At 32.7% G+C, this 19,930-nt stretch overlaps 1 protein-coding gene and 1 long non-coding RNA gene across 7 annotated transcripts in view; one reads left to right on the top strand and one right to left on the bottom strand.

Annotated features, from left to right (window-relative positions):
- The window catches only part of LOC100883712 (neural cell adhesion molecule 2), a 250,926-nt gene that overhangs the window by 20,682 nt on the left and 210,314 nt on the right, over positions 1-19,930 (bottom strand). For both annotated transcript variants that reach the window (XM_076536086.1, XM_076536085.1), the window contains exons 2-5: positions 12,353-12,697; positions 6,433-6,753; positions 3,652-3,803; positions 3,417-3,561 (exon numbers count right to left, since the gene is read on the bottom strand). In XM_076536086.1, coding sequence (XP_076392201.1) covers positions 3,417-3,561; positions 3,652-3,803; positions 6,433-6,753; positions 12,353-12,692 — 958 coding nt within the window. In that variant the 5' untranslated portion in view covers positions 12,693-12,697. The remainder of the gene's footprint in view (positions 1-3,416; positions 3,562-3,651; positions 3,804-6,432; positions 6,754-12,352; positions 12,698-19,930) is intronic.
- Positions 125-11,014, top strand: LOC105663556 (uncharacterized). Of its 5 annotated transcripts, none has more exons than XR_013039512.1 (8): positions 125-271; positions 6,435-6,497; positions 6,575-6,856; positions 6,948-7,371; positions 8,695-8,853; positions 9,141-9,263; positions 9,347-9,427; positions 9,580-11,014. It is a non-coding gene; the product is annotated as an uncharacterized LOC105663556 (long non-coding RNA). The 5 variants fall into 5 exon arrangements; XR_013039509.1 differs by lacking the exon at positions 125-271 and adding an exon at positions 4,976-5,745 and having other exon boundaries at positions 9,126-9,263; XR_013039508.1 differs by lacking the exon at positions 125-271 and adding an exon at positions 4,984-5,745.

The raw sequence follows: 19,930 nt of genomic DNA, 5'->3' as shown, positions 1-19,930 counted from the left end.
TATTTAAACGTTACATGTATAACTTTATAGGTTTAGTTAAGAAATATTTATTTTAAATTCGAGTGCAAAGATTAATATTATAAGTAATCATAAAACAAAAATATGATCAGTGTCGTTCCGACAGTTGAATCAATCGGACGTGTTATTACCTACTCGTTCCGTTACGTCTGCCGTATGTACATACATACAAGTGCTAGTGTTAGTGAGTGCTGTGTCGTAAACAGTGTCAACTTGTAGTGGTGATTTTATCACCACTACATAATATTTTGAGGTAGGTATACATACATCATACGTATCACCATGTCAAAACAACTGAACCCGTATAGCGAAATAAGCAAACCAAGTTATTCTTCCCAAATCGATGAAAATCAATTTAACCTAACGGAAAATTGCCAAAGCACCCAAAAATTCAATATGACTGGAACCAAAACTTCATATGCGAACATAACGAAACACGAATATACGCCAACCCAAAACTAAACTATCATTCTGCAGTCAATCGATGGTATCACAATTAAGGAGTACGCTCGGGCAATCGGTAACATAACGGGACCCAAAGCTATAAAATATCTTTCCAAGATTTCCAACGGAAGAATTTGTATGTATTTAGATTGCAAAGAAACGGTTACAAACTTAACCTCTAAACACAAAACAGTTCAAATCAGCAACGTAAGCATAGAAATCCGCCCAATGTTACTAACGGCACAACGAATCATTTTATCAAACATCGCACCCATAATTCCAAATTCAGTTATTGAAAATATTTTTAGGAAAAATAACATTAAACTACATTCAAAAATAACTCCACTAAAAGCGGGAATCACCGACCCAGACCTGTCGCATATATTAAGTTTTAGGAGGCAAGTCTACGTTGACTTAGAAGATGCTAAACAAATCCCGAGCTCTTTTCTAGTTACGTTAGAAAATAACACCTACAGAATATTAGCTACTACAAAGAAACAGACATGCTTTAGATGCAATCAAGAGGGACATATTGCAAAGCAATGTCCCAATAACCTTAACCCAAACCCAAATGAAACTAGCTCACAAACAAACCCTATCTCACAATCGTTCCCAGCCTCCACCACTAATGACCAATCTCAAAAAATACAAATAGAGAACCCAAATACACATGAACACATAGAAGCAGTATTGCAAGAGGCTTCCAACACAGCAGATCTTAAAGAAAGAGAAATAGAAGACCAGATTGCAGATAAATATATTTTTCAAAATATACTAAGGATTTTTGTTCGCAGACGACTTAACACTAACCTGTAGCGGGAAAAACTTAAACATTATCATGCAGCTTCTACAGGAAAGCATAAACGACATTCTATTATGGTCCGGAAAATCGGGACTCAAATTTTCCCCCGAAAAAACAAAATATATTATCTTTTCCAGACAAGGCAAGAAAATCACACATACCACTAATCTCCATATGCAGAACACTGAAATCGAAAAGGTAGACAGCATTAGAATAATCAGACTCATCTTTGACCACAAGCTAACCTGGGGACCACATATTAAATATTTAAAAACCGTATGTACAAAAAAAATGAATATCATAAAAGCGTTAGCAAATAATAGCTGGGGAGCTGACCAAGAAATTATTATACAAACCTACCAGGCACTAATTCGATCTAAATTGGACTACGGGTCAATAGTGTATAACTCAGCTAAACCCAATACCTTGAAAGCAATCGACTCAATTCATAATGCCACTTTAAGATTAGCCACGGGATGTTACAGAACTAGTCCAATAAATAGCATACTATTCGAATCAAAAGAACCACCACTAGAACAAAGAAGGAAATACCTAAGCCTAAAATACGCAATTAAAATCTCCTCCACTCCAAATAATCCCACCTACAACAAATAATCCCACCTATTTACTAATAGATATTCACACCTATAAACCAAAAAACCTAAGTCTTCAATTCCATTCTATGGAAGAATTGCCAAATACGGGAGTCTTGCTGAAATCACATCGACCCCGATCATCCCAGGTAAACATAGGAAACCTGCTCCCTGGATCCAAAAAATTCCAGATACCAATACCGACCTCGTAGTACTCCCCAAAGATCAAATCACTAGCATTGAACATAAATTTAATTTTCAGCGACTATCTAACAAATTCCCTAACCACCAAAGGATATATACTGATGCATCAAAAAATGGCCAGGCAGTAGGAGCTGCCGTCGGCTGCGATAGTACAATCCAAAAAATTCCTCTTCCAAAAGCCTCATCCATCTTCACAGCAGAAGCTTGGGCAGTTCTTGAAGCCTTAAAATACGTACAGGACAATAATAATAACCTACCGTCCACCATCTTCACAGATTCTATGAGCGTCATCAAAGCAATAGTAAACCCAATTAGTGAATCCAAACATGAAGTTATCCTAAATATCCCTTATACATATACGGATCTTATCAACATTGGAAATCATATAACCTTAGCCTGGGTCCCATCCCACCAAGGAAGCGAAGGAAATTAGTTAGCCGACAAAGCCGCCAAAGAAGCAACATTGTCCTCACCAGTTAACAGCCGCAGACAGATTCCATACCAAGACCTCATTGTCGCGGTATGCCATACCGAACGACAAGCATGGAATAAAGAATGGAGAACTTCTAAGTATATAAAAACTCACAACGTAACTCAAGACTTCTACGAAACAATGCTCAGTGCCAATATTAAGAGGAAGGACAGATTATCTTAGCCAGGCTTAGAACCGGTCATTGTAAACTCACACATGAGTACCTCTTAAAAAAAACAGAGCCACCAATATGCACGGTCTGCAGAAAGAATATCTCGACCCACCATCTACTATTTGAATGCAACAAATATCAGACCCAAAGACAAAAGTATGGAATAACACCGACTAAAGCCTTAACTTCGCAAAAATACATAGAGAATACCCTACAGTATCTGAAAGACATCAATTTGTACCATAGTATATAGTCCAACAAAGTGTAGGAAATAGAACCCAGTCATCGCTAATGACCTGAAGGTAGATGCGACGTTAAACGTGGATTAAAAAAAAAAAAAATATGATAAATTTAATAATCGATAGTCTTTTCTCTTTGATTAATTAATTCAAACGTTAAATTTGATATATTTTTAAAATACTCATTATATTATTATGAATTGTTCATTTGATCTCTTTCAGAATGCAAAACATCAAATTAATTGATACGAAATGGCAAATAGAGAAGATATGTAAACAAAAAGTAACTTTTCAGTTTGTTTCATTTGTACAACAGATTATTTTGTTTATCTCTGGATCGAATTATATCCCCAGTTTCATTCAATATATAACATCATAAAAACTTTAATTAAGAAACATTTGCAACAGGATTTTATTTCAATAAAAGTATAATTAAGCAAAATTAGAACGAAATGAAATTCTGTTCACTCACAGTAAACCAATAGCCGCCATTTGTCTTCTAATGCGCTCTCAGGTACAACTGGATTCTCAGCTCGACAAGTCAAATACTTTCCATCATCCTCCATGGTCGGAACGTAACTTAAAATACTTTTCGTAATGTTCGGACTATCTGCAAACTACGAAGAACTCAGAATCGAAGCTTGCGCGCATACGACGCAGTTAATAATTGAACACCACTGGTGAAGATACAAAAATGTTATACTCACATTTCTGGCCATATGTTTCACTTGGTGGTTTCCTTTCCACCACGTGATCACGGCTTCCGGTCTGGAACCCGAACTAACACATTCAATTTCGTATGTTCTTAATGCCGATAAATGTACGCGTTTGTTTGTGATGTTCACTATCAATGGTTTTACTGTAATTAAAAAATGAACAGACAAATAAGTATAAAAATATTCGATGTACAGAAAGTATACAATTTTATTCAGCTTTCAGAAACGAGATCCATGAAAATTCTATTTAAATATCGCGAATATCAAGAATTTCCAAAATTCAAATCCAAACTAATTGTAAGTTAAGAAACATGAGCTTTTCAGAAGTCAAAGTGACTAAGTCTATTATATGATATTTTTTGTAATTTTAGTGTCAGAGTATTTAATTAGAGTAAGTGCATGTAATATGGAACACCAGAATATTTCGGAATCTAAACAAAAATGAGTTAGTAACAATGTAACATATTTCATCAAAATAATCTTTTAATTTTGCGCCGCCTCCGAAAAGGTTGAAATGTATTTAATATAATACCTAACGAGTAAATAGGTTTCATTCATATCTATTACGTAATTGTATGATTGAATGAAAGAGAAATTACTTTATTAGGAAATAGAAATTATTTTATACTTTTTAGTGCATTTCGAAGTCGGCGTATTTTTTTTCTAAAAATTATTTTATTACATTTTGTACTGTAACTTTGAGTATATATCTATTAATCTTGACGTATTTTTGCGTTTCTTTCATTAAAACAGAAATATGTCCTCACTTTCCATAAACGTTTAAAATCAAGTGTTCCAATTTCGCTGCGATCTTACAGACAAAACACGAGAAAACAAAAATAGACAACGCTTTTGTAGACCTAATCACTTTATCGAATCAATTTTGTTACGTTCCGAACAAGAATATTTTTCAAAATTTCCTTTGTAACTTCTCACCGATCGGATGGGTATCGATAATGCATATTGCATTCTGGGAACACCCTGATCGAACGCAGTAACGGTCTTTAATGTTATTAGATAGACTATCTTTTGGCGACTAAACTTAGATTGTTAAATCGCACATTCCTTCCTTGAAATCAACGTGGTCCCATGGCCAAATTCTTAGATCGTTTTACTTCTGCGAACCGCCAAACATAAATGAAATTCGCACTCGTGTGGTCCGATAACGCCGAGCATTCTGGAATGTTTCGCAAGGACCCGCGATGCAACATAAAATTGCAATAGAAATTGTCTTCGAAACATTACAATATTATATAAATTGTCCATAGTATTTCATTATACCGTTATTGCAAATACTCATACGTCAATCAGTCCTACAATGGTTACGGTACCGAGCGCAATTAATTTTAATAATTGTAAAAACGAAATAGATAATGTTTGATTCTAAATTTGCATAATATATGCAGATTAACATTTTATACTCCGTCGGTTATGCATGTAAAATTATTCAATAGCTAATTAACAATCCATAGCTCAAGGGTAAAGGAAAGAACTATATAGAAAGAGAGAAAGATAAGAGCTGGACAAGGGAGGAACACATGCACCCACCATCACCACCTAATTAACGAATCACGGTCTCTTACGCATTGGCCTCGCAGCCTAATTCGTTAGGCGCATATCAATGCAACATAAACAATTTCGGACTAGGCCCACTCTGGTCTTCTCCGAGAGGTGCAAGTTGCGACACTCTTCGGTGTATAATCGCGAGGTGCGTGTCGGGAGTCCGTGAGGTGGTTTAGAGACGAGTTTGTTCTTGAATTTGTGAAAGTGCAAAATTCGGGCAAAGACTCTAGCTTCACGTTAAACGTTCGCGTTAAATAATCACGCTAAATAAGCACGATAAATTTTCAATTCAATTATTATTTTATTTTTTTTCCCCCACTCAATTATATTTCGTTTTTATTTTAAAGTATAATTTCATTTTTATAGTTTATTTGAATTTCGCAATAGGTCAGTTTCAAAATTCTCATTGGTGGAGTGCTTAAATATGTGTGTGTTCTTCCTCCAGGAACCGGGCATAGCTGATAAATCACATTTTATAAAGGAGTTGATTAATTCTAAATTCGTTCAAATACAGACGTTTCGGTGAGTTGTTTCCTTTATTCTTCCAGCTATATTATGAATTTTCCGGCAAGTATATCCAGTAGTTAATTATTTAACTTTGGGATCTCCCTTATTGGATTATCTTTTTAATTTTGTATTCGAGAAATTGCTTGTCCTTCAAACCTTCGAATTGCGCATCTCGGGTATTTACAATATTTTTGTTCTGTTCAAAATTTAACCTTTGTAATTCATATTATATTACACATGCTATCATTTTAATCATTTCATATTTTACAAAATATAATCTTTTATATATTTTAATTATTTGTGAATTACATTTCTTTTATTGCCTCCTTCTTATTCCATAAACCTTGCGATCTTATGAAAGGGCCCGTATGGGACTAGCGTATCTCCGGATCCACAAAACATTAAGTCCCGTTGACAATTAATTTTGCTAGGGCATACAACTTTGCGGTTTTATACGCGCGCCTCCCGCACGTAACAATTTAAATCTCAATTATTGTATTGATTTCAAATAACTCTATTGTTTATTATTCATTTGGAACGAATTGAAAATAACACACACTGTTTTGGTGTTTATAATATTCAAAAATGTTAAAATTATACAATCCAGATGTGTTATACTCGATGTTGTGAAACAAAATATACTAAATATTTTGAAGTAAGTATTTAAAAATGTAAGCAAATTTAAAAACTTTTCGTACTTACAGTTGATATCTAAAATAATCTCTGACGTCAATGATGGTACTAGATGGGTGTTGTTCGCTTGGCAGGTTAGTTTAGCTCTTAGGAAGTTTCGCGTTACTTTTGGGATGTAAAGATGATTTATAGTGATGCCACCATGTTCTAGTGTATACGTATCGTCCATTATTTCGTCCTGAAAATGCCATGTGACCTTCGGCGGCGGAAAACCTCCGATTACTTCGCATAGTAAGGACAAGTCACTACCCTCATTGAAGGGTTGCTGCATATTGGCCAAAGTTCTACCAGAGTTCTCCCCGGTGTAAATCACCGGCTTGCTTGGCGGCACTGTCACAAGAATGGATTTATGTAGGTTATAGAAGGCATTTTACAAATCTTTTAAAGGAATTTGATCTTAACTATTTCGGCATCAGTAATTTCGTCGAAAAATGTGAGTTACCGATAAAATATTCATAGCAGCCGTAAACATTCTTCTATTATAATAATCATATTCTGTTAAACAAAAATTTAATCGATTGCAGAGTCTAGAAGTATGCATCCTTTTCTCAACATGTTGATTTCCCGGAACAAAATAATTCTATTCTAGCCAAAATTATTATCAATGTTATCAATGTTGTAAAAATTGTGTGTATTATGTAAGGTTTAAAATTTACATGGAGACGTTATTCTTTTGTTAAACTCTTTCCGATGAATTTAAATTTTAAAACAATAACAAGCCAACTCATATTGTGGACATTTTAATCAACTAACTTCCTGAAAGAAACCAACATGTACAACAAAATATAGTACTCAAGCATACAGCTGTCGCCAATGACCACGCAGTCGACGCGACGATAAACACTTATGTAGAAGAAGAAGAAGATAAACAATTAATTCTTTTATTTATAATAATAATAAATTATTTCACTATATTGGAGCAGCTGCTGTAACGATGGTGAAGAGGTGGTAAGTTTTGGAATCATTTTATCACCACTTCAAATCAATATTTTTTTTTTTCAATTTTTACATATTCTTTTCTTTCTTTATACATTATTTTGTGGATATGTTACCGTGAAAGACCGAAATCTGGAGAATGTCGACTTTCACCGGTGAATGTCAACATTCACATAGTTGCTTGGGGTATGTCCGAAATATTTGCTAAATATCCTTATTTCTGACTTACACCGGTAAATGTCGATATTCACTATGCACTAATGGTGAATGTTGAATTTGTCGGAGATTTATATTTTCTTCTCTGTAATTCAGTTGCTATAAAACGTCACAAGGATGACGTAACTTTTTCGCCTTTTTTTCTGGGAGAAGTGACCAAGAATTTAAAACACAGTACATTCTAAGCATACATGTTCTTCCTCTGTGGCCTATTCTGGCGTGAGTTTCATATAGTATACTAAGCAATTCTTTATTGGTAACATAACACTGTATATTCGTTTCCTCTGATTTTAATGATACAATTAATTTCCTTTCATCATTAATTTTTAAAACGTCAAAACGTTTTAATCGTCTGTAGTCCAAAGGTGTGTTGCACTTAGTTTTAGCAGAAACCATTTCAGAAAGTATTTTAGAGTACTTTTCTTGAGAAAAATAAAAACAATTGTATTCTCGTTTACCCGCAATTAATGCATTTAACTTTTCAAGAAAAAGATCACGATTTCATTGCAGTATCCACTTAGTATAAATTACGGTATTGAAAAAAAAATTAAGAAAACGTTGCTCGCCTCATCAAAGCTTGCATAAGGTTGACAAAGCTGACCGACTCCCAGCAGAACACAGGATTTGGCGGAAGAGAGTCAATCGCTTCTTTGTCGGCTCCTCTCTTTTGGACCTCCATCAGAGCATATCTGTGATTGTCGACATACACCGGTGATTCTTGTGAGGTACAAGAATGTAATAAAATATTCGATCTTTCACTGACGTATTTGGTATGTGTTGACATTCACCGGTGAAAGTCGACATTCTCTAATTTTGGTCTTTCACGGTAACAGATATATTAACACATATAACTTCTTATATTTTTCACTTGTTAACATTGCTTTTTAGTTTTCTTCTTATTTTTCTTAATTTACTGTAATTGTGTATTTATTATTTATAATGTATATAGTAGTATATATATTACTATGAATATGCATGTGAATATATGTAATAAATAACTCATAAAAGAGAAAGGAATATGTGAAAACAATAACAGATTATTAAACATGAAAAGAGGTCTGAAACGGTAGCAGAGTTAATTGAAGCAGCGAATTTAGTTCCATAACTTATTATTTTTAGAAATAAAAAAAATAAATTTTAAATTAATCTCTAAATAATAAGTATTCACAAAAACGAACAATTATGGATCACCTTATTCACCAACGACTGTCCTTGTTAAAAGGAAGACTATAGTTTTATAAAAGAATTTTATAAAACATATTTACAAATAAGTAAGAGGTAATCGTCCTAATATACGTACTTTTCTAGCAATTTTTATTTTATCAAAGCTGTAATAAAGAATCATTATTTCATAACTACTATATTTTAACTTCCTTCTCTATCTTTTGTAGTTATATTGTGCAGTGTAACACGATAAAATATTTTCGTACACTTTCGTAAAGATTGTTAAAGACATGTGAAATCAGAACTTATTTGTAAGAAAGTAAATTATATATTTCAACAACGTTAGTTTTAGGCGAAATATAAAAAATTTGCATCTATATGTTCAGTCATATCTCCTACAGTGTCCCTTCGCTCGGAATCGGAATGGAACAATTCGGTGGTACCAGAATCAAAATTCGAGCCTCGCAGATCGCCTTTGTAGTTTACCGAACACAGAAAAGAACAGGGAATAAAAGACAAAAATGGTGAGTGAGCCGAGGCAACCGAGTTTAAATCTCCGCGTATCGAATGACAATTTTTAAACTTTTTTATTATAAATTTTTTCCAGATGAAAATATTTTTAACATATTAGTGAGTCTGTTCTGATGAAAAATATAATTTGGAACATATTTACTTATTAATACTAACTGTGAGTCTGTAATTCATTTTATGTTATTAACCATTTTAAAGTACGTAATAAAACAGACTGCTGTAAAAATATGTGAAATACTTGTGCACATTACACGTTCCATGTATAAAATGGTATCTGGACAATGTCAAAAAATGGTCTATGTTTTATAGATGTCAGGGTACTAAACTGCAACCGGTTGATGTGACGATTCAAGATCATATTTGACGGACAATGTCAGGGTACAGGACTACATTTTACAGACAATGAGAATGGTACTAGACTGCGGTTTATGGACCATGCGAGGATACAAGACTACATTTTGCGGACAATGTGGGAATCAGTGTATCTTTTACGGAGAACATGGAAAACTGCGTTAAATTATTTACGTAAAAACATTTATGCAATAAATACTAAATTAGTCAATGTTGCTTAAATTATATCATGTCCAATGTCATTTTAACCGGAAGAACCTAACAAATACGATAGAAAAGTATTTTGCTAAGAAAAGTTAACAAAAATTAAAATATTGTATTCAAGCTTGTAAAGTCGAAAAGTTTCATCGAAAGAGCCACGTGACATATCACATTACATACATCACACGTGCGACTGAGTTCGATTTAGAAAACATAGGTATAGCAAGAATGAACACAAAAGCGTAGGCACATTCGTAGAGAAAATGTGAGGATACCGTCAGTAGGGACAATGTGGGAGATATTACTGTATGTAATTATTAATATCGCTAAAGTATACTATCAGTTAATCACTTGACAATTGCAAAATACACAAGGATTATTTTAAATTCGAAACCTTTCTTTTCACATACATGGAATCGTCTCGTTATTCTACACAAAAGAATATTGAGTACCTTTACATACAAGGAACTTTTCTAGTTTTTGCATACATGGAATCCTTTTGCCGTTTTACGTGAAAAGTATCACGATTCAACGTCAAAGAAATCAACCGTTCGTAAAATGTTTTAAATTTAAAAATCTGGTATTTCATATGTGAGTTTGAAATATCTGATATATCTATTGATTTTTTAACATAGAACTTCAATATTTTTTATCCAGAATGTTCCGTGCAAAAACATATACCGTTTCATTTTTAAAAAGAGTATACATACATTTCGCAATTTTTTATCGAACTGCGTATTTGCTTTTACACGACTTAATTCTACAGAACATTCTGTTAAAGTACAGTATCAAAGAACTAACCAATTAAAAGTTTCAAATTTCTGTATGAAATATCGCATTTTTGCTGATAATACCTCATGTACGATTTTGAATTATTTTCAGTTGTGTAATAATATCTCATAGTCCTTGATATTATATTGTAATACTTTTCAACGCAAAATTACAGGCAGATTTGTTGTATGGTAAAACAGGACCAACCTTGAATCATTCATCTTCTTTCTATAATATTTTTCCGAATTTCAAACAATAAAATGGTACGATTTATTTTAATTGTGTAAATTTTTTATCTTAAAAATTTCTACTAATTTGTATCCTTACACTAGCAATTAAAGTTAAAATTTGAATGTATTAAGAATGTTTCAATGCACTTTTATCTCGAAGACTTCTAATAAAACCGATACGTGGAAACCTACTTTTCTGTGCAAACATTCCACGTCGAACTCCTTCTCCAATGTAGTTTTAAGAACCTGCACTATCATCTCATTGATAGAATAAATTGACAAAGCTTCGTAAAGGTACTCTAAACGTAAATTTCGATAAATACGACAAAATTATAATAATTCATTATCGCTTATTAACTAAAATATTGGAAATAATTTGTATGAAATGTTGACTAGTGAAATAAACAAACCATTATATGAGCCGCTTACTTTGAAAGTGAACAAATCCATTTTTGTACAAAAAGAAAATAATGATAATAAAATTTAATATTATATTTTTATCTGTGTGCAATCTACAGTGATAAATAATTCACATTCCTTAATATTTGGATGATGAAAGTTTCGGTGATTAACTGTGTTGGAAACACCTACTATAAAAGTGGTGCAAGCCTACCTTAGGTTGAAACTATTTTTAGCCGACTATTTTACAACACATTTGAATTCCGGTAGATTTTAGTAGTACTGACCGTATTGTGACGAACTACAAATTGTATAATATTGGTGGCATAATCTCGGTATAAGCGAAAATCTGTGGGTCTGCCTAGATATCATTGCTAATTTTTATTTTCAGCTTGCAAGTTAACTTTAGTTCTGTTATTCATAAACACTCAACTAAATCGGTACGGTTTTTCTTTTACTATCAGTGCATAAATCCTCTTAACAATCGCACTGCTATTAAAAAAAAACCCACCAGAAGTATGGTTTATTTTATTAAAAAGAAATATGGTTTAGAATGATTTCAACGAAAATTGTAGCTGTGATGCATTTGAAAGTGAAACTAATAGGTAACAATATCAAAATAAAAGTACTTTCGTAAATAAAATGCTGATTTTTAAACAATTCTGTTATTTTTGTTATGTTTATAGAAATAAGATCTATGAAAATTGGTAATGAAAAAAGAATCTTGAAATCAGTATCTGAATATAAAGACAGTTTGGATCAAAATGATTAAAAGAAGTTAAGAAAAAGAATAACTAAAATATTATTGATTAATCAACGATTACAATAATTCATTCATTTTCGAAATGAGGCAAATCCAAGTGGGTATAATGAAACCTTACATTTTTTTACATATTATCATATAGCAATATGTTTAAATTTACTGAATTGCAAAGCCACAAATATCTGGCAGTCATAAACAATTGACATGCCGATCTTTCAAAGTAAACGGCTCAAATGTTAAACTGGACTGAATAGAATGGTAGAAGGTGTAAAGAAAATGAAAATAGGTTAACTTGACATCCATCAATATATCGTCCATTTTCAAAGGAAGCAATTAATCCCGATCAATCATTAAAGGAAATACTCACCTATCACTGTGAGATTAACCTTGTGATTTCTCGTTGGACTATTTTTGTAATCCATCCTGCACCTGTATACCCCCGCATCAGTTGTTTCCAAAGGATTGATTTCCAATTTCACAGATTCCACGTTCGTCCTCATGATCGCTCTTTCACCGAACATGTATGGATCTGACCAGAACCTCGCTTGGGCTATCGATCTGCCGCGAGCATCCAAGCTGTATATCGGTTCGCCATCCCTCTTGTCTTTGTACCAAAAAACCATGCTCACCACCTCGCTTTTCTTCAATGGATCAATGTTGCAAGGTATTACAGCTTTAAAGCCAACCACAGCCGACACGTTTGACATCGGAACTGCAAAATACGGCAAAAAATACGATTATTGTATAATGTTTGAATGTTTCCATAAAGTGGGATGAAACAGAGATTTCGAAAGTTTATACAGACTGTCCGATTGAAATTGACTACCTCGAAAATCTTTGAAAATATTAAAGATAAAATAAATGTTTTATAAAAGTTACGTGACTTCAAAAAACGAATTATTTGGTGGAAGTATCTGTATGTGGTCTATAAGAAAGATATGAAGATTAAAATTGCTTTTTTAAGATAGAATTATATATTCTTTAATGCAGCATTCGATCATTATTTTCTGTATGAAAGTATTAGGTCACCCACTAGCCACTTAAGTAATCGATCGTATCAGAAATACCTAGTTTTGTGAATTCCGGAGTATCGAGGGAACTAGAGTCTTCAGTCACTCCATTATGTACATAATTAAATTCTATGAACGTTAAGTTATGAAACTTTTAATACGCTAACTGTCTGCAAAGTGTAAAATTGATATAATAATTATCAGTTGAAATGGATCGGGACTTTGTAATGAAAATTTGATGTTTATATGTAATTGGATAAATGTGGCAGCATAAGCTATAAAGTCTTTTGCGATGTGTAAGGTGAAGAATCTAATACCTAGACATGTCCCAGTGGTTTGACATTTGCGCAAATGATATTTATTATTATATCTAATATTTACTTTATCCACAAACAAAATTATTTTATTATTTTATTAAAATATTTTATAAGGTATAGTCATATACTTTTGCAAACGGCTTTTATGTCATTCGCTAAGAAATCTCAACTCTTTCCTAAACGACTCTCATTAATAGTATTTAGTATCTTTCGTTTATTATATTTTGTATAGTATATTTTTTATTTAGTATATTTTGCATTATTAATAGTATTTAGTATTTTTATATATTTAATGAATAAATAATACATTGTTGAATGTAAAAATGAAATTAAAGCCTATTTTAAAAATAATATAAAATTTTCAATTTGTTTTTAAAATCAAATTCTTTTATTTTCTTATTCAGGTATCCATGTATTAGAACATTAAAACGTCGCAAAACTAGATCATCTTTGTAGTAAACGTAAAATTAATTAAAACTCTCATAAAATTAATTAAATAACATCAACACAATTATTATATTGTATTATTTATTCTTCATTATTTCATCTTGTTTTAATAACGATTGTCTTCATGAGTAAAATTTATGTTATGACGTGCACATATTTAAAATAACAGAGTATTTCTACATAATTTCGTGTATTTATGTTCATAAACTATTTGAAAACACGAAATACGTCAAGAGCAATACAGAAAGAAAAATAGTTGAAAAGAAACTCAATTAAAAATAAGCCGGAGAAAACGAATTGAAGAAGGCTGTGTTATAAATAAAAAAAAATTAAAATCTAAAAAAATGATTGGAAAGCCCATTGGAAAAAAAACATTAATATAACATAATCGTATTTTTTTGGTTAAAATGTAACGATAAATTGATTATATTTCAAATTTCGAATTATACGATCAGACAGTTAGTTGCAAATGTAACTTGTATGACGCAAGTTTATAAAATTACTTAAATATAAATTCGAATCGTCGCGTCTGCTGTTTATGAACTGAAAATCGAATCAGAAATGTGTAAATATCGTTGAGTAATTAGTTGTAAATCGCATAGAACATCTATTACCTAAATTTATAAGTCAAGCAAAGGCCAATTAATTGAAAATTCACGTCGCTGCGTTACCATCCTATGATTGGACGATTAACACTTTGCCATATGACCTATTTGTTAGGTGCGTCAGTATACACGTATTATATCGTTTAACAATAGCGCATGATGATTATTTGCAGACTTCCAAAGGTTATTCTGTTCTTTGTCACTTGAGATATGAAACGTATTGAAAAAAAGAAACTAGGAACAGAGAAGTAAAAAACGACAGAAAAATCGAGGGTTTGTTATTGAGTAAAGGTTATCCACTTTACGAACGAAATCATTGCGGCAATTATTAAATAACGTTTAAGTTTATTGTATTCGATACATTTTAAATCAAAGAAAGAAAGTCGAAATATTACGTCCATTTTATATTCAACGATCTTTGACTATGCAAATTATAATTGGACTTAAACTTCAAATTGAAGCGTGTTAAAAATTCAGGAACTCTGAAAGCTGGCTGAGGTGCAGGAGGAGGAGACAACAGCGATAACTCCTCTCGATCGCACAATAAATACTGCATCTAGGCATTCACTTTAACGATGAACTACAGAACAAGTTCGAATTAGAAGCAGCCAATTACTGTCGGAAATAACAATTTCGCGTTTAGGAAGCAATATGGGCGGACACTGATGGAGCAGCAGTTAAAATTTATTTACCATAATCTCCAAGATAACTACCGAAGGTACATCCGTCGCATCGATTCCTCCACTGTGACTGAATTTATATTTTTTGATAATAATAACCTAACGCGTGGACCAGTTTTCGATCGATCTATCCTTACTACTTTTAGCGATCACGCAAGTGTTCGTAACACTGTTAATACTGATTTCCGAAAAATTAATGAGCTGGCCTAAAATTATAGTGTAGCAGTTTGTAAATTGAAGAAACGTATAAGCGATTAAGTGAGTAATCAATCCTCGCAAAGTTTTCTTACACTCACCCTCCGCGAAGAACGAAATTATTTTTTCCGAAGATAACTGTATAACGTTTACGTTGCATGCCAGCAAATAAAATCTCGTCCCAACTCTACGATCTCGGAAGAATCATATGGATCGCATAGTGCTGTACTTGTGGCGTATCATCGTTCCGTAGCACCGTTTCATATCGTCCTTGACGATTTTATTCACAACGGTAATTGAAAATAATATGTAACAGAGAAAAGACACAAGTGGACATGCAGCTTAAGAGATACATACAATTGGAATACTTGTTCACGATACGGGCATGAAGGGCACCAGCAGATGGACTGTCAATGGTTCGTTACACTATTCTGCTCATACTGTGGAATTGTCAGACAAGGGTCCCAAGATTAACCAGAGGTACCGAGCAAACACTAGCCAGCGTAACTGATAGAGGAATCTTTGTGCCCTTGAAAGTATAGTAAAGTCACCTCACGTGATCGCTGTTCGGATCTGGATGTAATCAGTTATCGTGAACGGTAAATAATTTCGAGCAACAAACTGTCAATGAAAATAAAGAAATATACTGTATTGATTATAATTCGTGTAGTCGCAATTCAGGATTGCGTATTTATAGGCTGCGTTCTGTTACACATGAATATGATCGAGGATGCTACTTCTAGGAACTAATGCGACTCCGCTATACATGGATGTCAGTATCTTGCATTGGTTGGCTTTGGACTGCCCTATCGTATTTCAATCAAGAAGTCGACTGATGTCAACATCAGGGATGCAAGATACCCTATTCAAGGTTTTAGTCGGAGTGGTCCAATTCCTCTTCAAAGAGAAATTTAACTCTCTTAGTACTAAATAGCGATATATCGTCACATATGCAATGTCGATTTACTGTCTGTTTTGATATTAGTAATTTTATTACAAATAATTGAAAATGTGGTAATAATACTTATTATTTGCAAATACTGTTTATGAAAGAAAACTAATTTTTTCATTTGTTTCTTCTCTAGATTGATACTAAAAAGGTTAAAATCACTGCGTGAGTCGATGGATGCAAGTTCACACTTAGGTACATTGGCCCTTACTCAAGATGTCATCTTAGACATCGATGTCCTAGGGGCCTGTAGAACCATCATTATGATTAGACACCATGTGGGGCTTTGTAAGTAACTAGTTCCGCAGAACCAGCCGAAATCAATAATTGAATAGTCGAAGAATTGCTGAAATTTCGGTATATGTGTAGAACCACTTACTTTGCGAAACATTAGATCAGGATGTACCTAGCTGGCGAATTGATTAAGCAGCGATACACTCCTCGAAATTCTAGTTATAGGTTGTAAATATCGCTGTGTAGTTCATAAGGTACACATCGCGAACGCGTAAATACCGTTAGGTACTTAATTGTGCACCCTGCAGATTCCAAGTCATAAGTTAAGATTTGTATGAGATATAAACTAGTGACTTAATATATAGCGTGGTAAACTCAGCATAATTACGTGTACTATTTTCCTTGTATGTACTTAAGTCGATCGACCGAGTAGCCTTCCTCCATGTCCACTTAACCCGGCACGATTACAAAATTTTAACTACTTCTTTACGCGTTATTTTTCAAATATATGAACGTATTTTTTTAAAAATCTAATTTCACGCATCGTACATTACTACACAGCGAAGGCCAATAGCTTGAGCAATACCGACTAGGTGCTTTTTCTGTTGTTCAATTCCTATTCTTTTTCTTTGACATCAGTTAGATTAGGGAGATATATCGAAGGAGTCAAAACAATGTATATGTATATACCAAACAGTTAGAGTGTTATAACTCAATAAAAGGCAGCCATCAAGATATGACAAGGGTCCTTTCAGTATAGCTCAGTAGCTTACGAAAAAATGGTTTGTGAATCATAATTTAGCTATTCATCACTAGCTTAGGACATCGACTTAACCGTTACAACCCAAACTCATAGAGGTAGCGGTGTATCATTTAAGGTGCTATAGCAAGGCAAGTTATGGGTATGAGATGGTTAACAGTTTTTCTTCATTTATTTTAGCATCTTAAATAATATTATACGTTGCTCTGAATTGCTTAAATTGTACTGTAAGATACTTTTTCGAGATGAAACCTTAATATCTGTTTTTGACATAAGCAATTCATAAGAATTGTTCAAGTTTTACTGTGGAAGAGTTTCAATTATTTGAACTATTAGTAGGAACTGCATTTAATTATGGTACAAATAATGAAGCGAGGTTAAATATTTATTAATAAGTTTCCCTGTCAACAATCCCAAACTCCACGTTGTACAATAAGATATAATTTCAAGGATTTTATGGATACTATAATTTATTTAAATTAATTAATTTCTTTAATAATGTTATAATATGTTTATTTGTTTAATGGTCGTAGACACCACAATGTTCTACGTTGTGGTCGTTAATATCATTTCGTTAATATAAATGCAGAAATATTATTGATAATCTTGACTGTACCTTTGCACATTAGGCACATGCGCAGATAATAAATGAAAATAATAAGTATGTGCTATAATATTCAAACAATGAATGTGCTGAGATAAAATGCAATAATTTTACGGTGCATAATTATTATTTACGGATAACAATTCTGTATATTTTTTATATTCAACTACATTTCAAAATAATTTGTTAAAATAATACTAATTTAAAATACTATTTTAAAACAATAATGATTTAAAATATTCAATAATTTTCTTTTAAAATTCTATACTGTTAGAAATTTAGAGTTTAGGTAGATGTATCGGACGAAAGTAAGCCATGTGCACTTCGTCAGAGAGCTGTCCGGGGCGCAAGGGAAAGTTTATGAGTCTAGAATACAATGTATAGTTTTTAAGGGCCATGGTGACGTTGGTGTCCTCATGGCCAGGGTTTTGCCGAGGAGGCATTCTTATACAGACTGTGACCGTGGCAACACGTCACAGAAATAAACAAGGCATTTATCGGTTAAATTGCATTTATTTCATTATTTCTTTCTACCCCGCTCGTTCTTTCCTGATTTTCTTACAATACATTTAATGACGGTGTCATTGACAAATAATGATATTCACTTATAAATATCCTTAACATAATAACACTTTGTGAGTATTGTCATATTGTAACAGCGCTAAACACATTCATGTTTACTTTATAATAGCATAATACAGTAAAAAATATTCGATATGTGCACCATTCTTGGGTCTCAACTGGTGCAGATATCGTACAGTTCCTACATTGATTGATGTTTTGTCGAACGTAGAAAAGGACAGCGGGCGAAGGACACCGAATGTAAACAAACGAAAACATAGCGAGGGATAATACTAATGCAAGAGTAAAACTTCTTTATTTTCCATTTTTTCGTTATCCAACTTTTACTAATAGATTCTTCATATTTTTCTGATTAAAATAAGACTAAACACTAAATAATTTAGATTATAATGTATAGTACATGTACGATATCTGCACCAGTTCGGATCCGAGAATGGTGCAGATATCGTACAGGTCCTACATTTTGAGCGAAGGAGACTGAACGTAAACAAACAGCGACCTATCGGTAGGACACTCCTAATGCAATAATAAAACCTTTTTATTTTTGATTTTTTTTTTTTGCAATTTTTTCCATCATATTTGTAACATTCTTCTCATTAAAATGAGACCAAACACGATATACTTTGGGACATATTTACTTGTAATTTCAAGCATTACGCGTACATCGATGACTTTACTCTAATAAGATATTGCAAGTAAATCTAACTCAAATTATGTCGTGTTTGGTCTTCTTTTAATCAGATAAAATAATTTTTAGAAAAAAAATACACCGACTTCGAAATGCACTAAAAAGTATAAAATAATTTCTATTTCCTAATGAAGTAATTTCTATTTCATTCAATCATACAATTACGTAACAGATATGAATGAAACCTATTTACTCGTTAGGTATTATATTAAATACATTTCAACCTTTTCGGAGGCGGCGCAAAATTAAATAACATATTCAAAATAATCTTTTAATTTTGCGCCGCCTCCGAAAAGGTTGAAATGTATTTAATATAATACCTAACGAGTAAATAGGTTTCATTCATATCTGTTACGTAATTGTATGATTGAATGAAAGAGAAATTACTTTATTAGGAAATAGAAATTATTTTATACTTTTTAGTGCATTTCGAAGTCGGTGTATTTTTTTTCTAAAAATTATTTTATTTCACGCTTTTTATCGGCCGGCAAGACGTGTTTGTAGAAACAGTAAAAAATCGGCGACTGCATGTTGACTCGTACACCACCAGAGACACGGAGGCATACGTAGAATTCAATATATTAGTAACAATAGTTTTTCATTAATAACGCGAAAACTAAAGCTTCCCCTTAATTGTGGATAAGGAAAAAGTTGTTCAGAATCATGTCCCTGATAACATATTAAAAGGACATGAAAATCGTCTAAAGTTGATTTCAAAACTTTTCAACAATTTTTCGCTAATATCTCGAAAACTAAACCTTTCCGCGAAATTTGTATATGAACAAAATTGTTCAGAATCATGTCCGTGATAAGATATTAAAAGCGCACTAAAATCGAGAAAACTTTATTTCAAAAGTTGCCGGTTTTTTTGCAA

The sequence above is a fragment of the Megachile rotundata genome, chromosome 10 (genome assembly GCF_050947335.1).
Source record: "Megachile rotundata isolate GNS110a chromosome 10, iyMegRotu1, whole genome shotgun sequence".
Taxonomy (NCBI): domain Eukaryota; kingdom Metazoa; phylum Arthropoda; class Insecta; order Hymenoptera; family Megachilidae; genus Megachile; species Megachile rotundata.
Note: the sequence above shows the minus strand (reverse complement) of the source record. Positions and strands in the feature narration are given on the sequence as shown.